Source organism: Sphaeroforma arctica (genome assembly GCF_001186125.1).
Source record: "Sphaeroforma arctica JP610 unplaced genomic scaffold supercont1.933, whole genome shotgun sequence".
In the NCBI taxonomy this organism is placed as follows: Eukaryota; class Ichthyosporea; order Ichthyophonida; genus Sphaeroforma; species Sphaeroforma arctica.
This window is the reverse complement of record NW_014039625.1, coordinates 19,492-23,322: the sequence shown is the minus strand read 5'-3', so window position 1 is coordinate 23,322 and position 3,831 is coordinate 19,492. Positions and strand designations below refer to the sequence as shown.

Sequence of the window (3,831 nt, the reverse complement as noted above, 5' to 3'; positions counted from 1 at the left end):
AGACATACTCGCGTCTGTTCACTAATACTTCTAATACAATACAATCCATAGATATACTCTCGCCTGTTCACTCATAGTTTTAAAACAATACAATCCATAGACATACTCGCGTCTGTTCACTAATACTTCTAAAACAATACAATCCATAGATATGCTCACGCCTGTTCACTCGTAGATTTAAAACAATTCAATCCATACATATACTCACGTCTGTTCACCAATAGTTTTAAACCTTCATACCCTTCTCAAGCGAGTTTTCTTCTGCATCTACCGTGGCCGCAGGTGCCAAAGGGGTGTCAGCTACGGTGACAGTCGTCAAACCGTTCAGTTGGGTCTGTTGCAATTGCTGCACAGCTGTAACGGTGTGCGCGCACATTCGGAAACACATTTATGTATTAACAAATAGTGTATGTGATGGATAGTAACAATATACTAGAGGCTGTTAATATTCGAGCTGGCATAAATGGGCTGAAGAGTGTATGTGTGCGTGTACGTGTGGTGAAAGAAGCATGTGTGTACTTCTTGTGGGACATATGGTCTTTGTACTTGCATATATTCAGAAGTGCACCTATCTGACTCACATATACATATATAACTGCGTTGCCAGAGGTCTGCCTAACGATTACTTTGTTGCACGACCTCGTGCCTGTCTCTGACATTGTGCATATCTGTATACACGCATGTTCCTGCGGTGCTGAAAGCTTAGCGTGCCTAGTGCGATCTGATGTATCTCTGTACCCACTACACGTACACCCACATAAAAGTAAGCGGATGTAGTTAGACACCCAATTGCGTAGAGCCCAGCCCAAACTATATCGTAGCGTGTACATGCTCTGATATAATGCTTTACAACCGTTGCTAGTTTCTTTCAAGCTGAGACGTTCACTATACACGGAGAGTATATACACTACTGCATATACGGGTGTAACATACACTACTGCATATATGGGTGTAACATACACTACTGCATATACGCGTGTAACATATACTACTGCATATACGCGTGTAACATACACTACTGCATATATGGGTGTGGTGCTTCTCTGCACAGTCGCATGTTACTGTGTGTCAATTACATTCTATCCGCCTGCATGTGTGTAAGCTGTTATAAGTTTCTGTTGCATGTGTGTAAGGTGTTATAAGTTTCTGCTGCATGTGTGTAAGGTGTTATAGGTAGTTGCTGTAGGTGTGGTGTGGCGTGGTACGTAGTTGCTATTTGCTATAGGCGTGCTTAGCATCTGTGCGGCCACTGACCTGTTTCTAACTCTGCCACCAGCGTGGCTTTGAGACTGACTTCATCCTGTAGTCGCTCTATGGTCTCTGACTGCTGTGTGAGCTCATTGGTCCTGAGGATAGGCCGATTATAAAGCTGAGTGTATGTTGGTCGAGAAGTGAGATCTAAAAAAGTAGCCAAATAAGCAGATATGAAAAAGTAGCCAAATAAGCAGATCTAAAAAAAGTAACCAAATAACCAGATCTGAAAAAGTAGCCACATCAACAGATCTTGAATTTGGTATGTGTGCCACGAACGTACTTGTCTGAGAGCAGCGCATTGGTCTCAGCGGCTTTCTTCTGCAGTCGCTTGTTCTTTAGTAACAGCAATTCCTCTACCGTCTGTGTTTTCTCATGATCCATCTGGGATAGGGAATTCAGAGATATTTGAGTATACTTGCATGCACAGACACAGACACAGACGCACGCGCGGACACTATCAGACACAGATATATAGGTTATATACATATATATCGATCTGTAAGTAAACACAAACACACACACATATATATATATATATATATATATATATATGCATGTCTATTCGCATTCGAACGATATATCGACAAATGGAAATGCTGCTCCGTATCTGATAACAAAAAGGGTGTCAGCTTACGTTCAGAGGCTTCAACACCAGCGAATCAAAGCAAACAATCACGTGCCATGTTATAGAATTAACTAACAATTTACATTTAAGTAACAATTAATATATTTAAGTAACAATTTTACATTAAAAGAACAATTTACATTTAAGTAACAATTTACATTTAAGTAACAATTTATGTTTAAGTAACAATTTACATTTAAGTAACAATTTACATTTAAGGAACAATTTACATTTAAGTAACAATTTATGTTTAAGTAACAATTTACATTTAAGTAACAATTTACAGTTAATAACGATTTACAATAAATTAAGTAACGATTTACAACTGATGACCGATTTACAATCAGCTTTTATATTTTGATACCAAGGAAAGTGAGTGCAGCAATAGGAGCGCACACTGGCTATAACGAGCCATTTCAAACGACTCACCTCTTCCTTAAATTCGTAGTTCCGTAAAATATCTAATTCTTTCTTGACCTGAGAATTCAAAAAAAAAAACATGAAGGAGGGGGTCTAGATTGAGGCCTACGGCTGTGGCGAATATCCATTTTTTGTGATAGACTGGGAGCGAGACTTGGAACAGAAGCGAGGTTGTCGTGAACTTCGTGGGCCTACGTATATACGCACACGCATATATATATATATATATATATATATATATCGATAAATCGATAAACATATGGGGTGTATACGTATATACACACACGCATATATATATATCGATAAACATATGGGGTGTATACGTATATACACACACGCACATATGTATCGATAAACATATGCGGCGTATACGTATATACACACACGCATATATATATATCGATAAACATATGGGGTGTATACGTATATACACACATATATATATATATATATCGATAAACATATGGGGTGTATACGTATATACACACGCACATATATAGATCGATAAACATATAGGGCGTATACGTATATACACACACGCACATATATACCTCGATAAACATTTGGGGTGTATACGTATATACACACACGCATATATATGTATCGATAAACATATGGGGTGAGCCCTATATGCTAGAATGGGCTTAAGAGTCGCACACTACCCACCAGAACATTCACAGAGCCATTGGCCGATGGCAAACGCTATTCTCGATGTAGATATCGGTCGCTGTTAGATCATTTGCAGACGTTGTCAATAAACGGTAAAAAAAACGATCAACCCGACTGTGAACTCAACTAAGTACTAAACGCATTGAAACACGACCCAGCTGCCCAGGCCACGGCATGGCAGTGATGGACTACCCATCACTGGCACAGCACAAACAGTTGTCAGCACAAGACATCAGAAACTACCAGCGACCCAGCTGAGAAGGAACACCATACACGGTATTGAACGGGCAAGCCTAGAATACAGGATACGTTTAACATATGCGACGGCCAGGTAGATACGACCACACGGTCATCTACGTAATAACATATTGCTAGTGGTTATGTACTTACGTTTTCATAGTCGTTCTGTGCGTCCAGTTGGTCTGTGATGCGTTCAATCTCGGATTCCAATTCCTGAATCTGGGAATCAAATTCTTTCTCCTGTCGGCGACAAAAGTCAAATCGGGTATTGTGAGACCCAAATCAAGACAATGCAAGGGAGTGGTATATGCGCCGATGGGTGGTTCACAAGCAGTTGCTATACAAAATTGGGAAAGCAAACTTACTATACCCCCATTAAGCTTCTACACACACAGCCACACAGCCACACAGCCACACACACAGCCATACAGCCACACAGCCACACACACATCCATACCCACACACCTGTTCTTTACCGGTCTTCTTTTAAGCTTCTACACACGCACACAGCCACACACCTAGCCACACCCATACCCACACACCTGTTCTTTACCGGTCTTCTTTTTAAGCTTCTACACACACACACAGTCACACACATAGCCACACCCATACCCACACACCTG

General features: G+C 40.5%; 1 protein-coding gene across 1 annotated transcript; it reads right to left on the bottom strand.

Annotated features, from left to right (window-relative positions):
• Nucleotides 1–1,231: 1,231 nt before the first annotated feature.
• On the bottom strand, nucleotides 1,232–3,584 carry SARC_09314 (hypothetical protein; the record flags this gene model as incomplete). The annotated part of the gene is made up of 5 exons (XM_014296674.1): nucleotides 1,232–1,346; nucleotides 1,535–1,635; nucleotides 2,309–2,356; nucleotides 3,359–3,448; nucleotides 3,579–3,584. 5 exons carry the CDS (start codon nucleotides 3,582–3,584, stop codon nucleotides 1,232–1,234), a joined length of 360 nt encoding a protein of 119 aa, XP_014152149.1.
• Nucleotides 3,585–3,831: the final 247 nt, after the last annotated feature.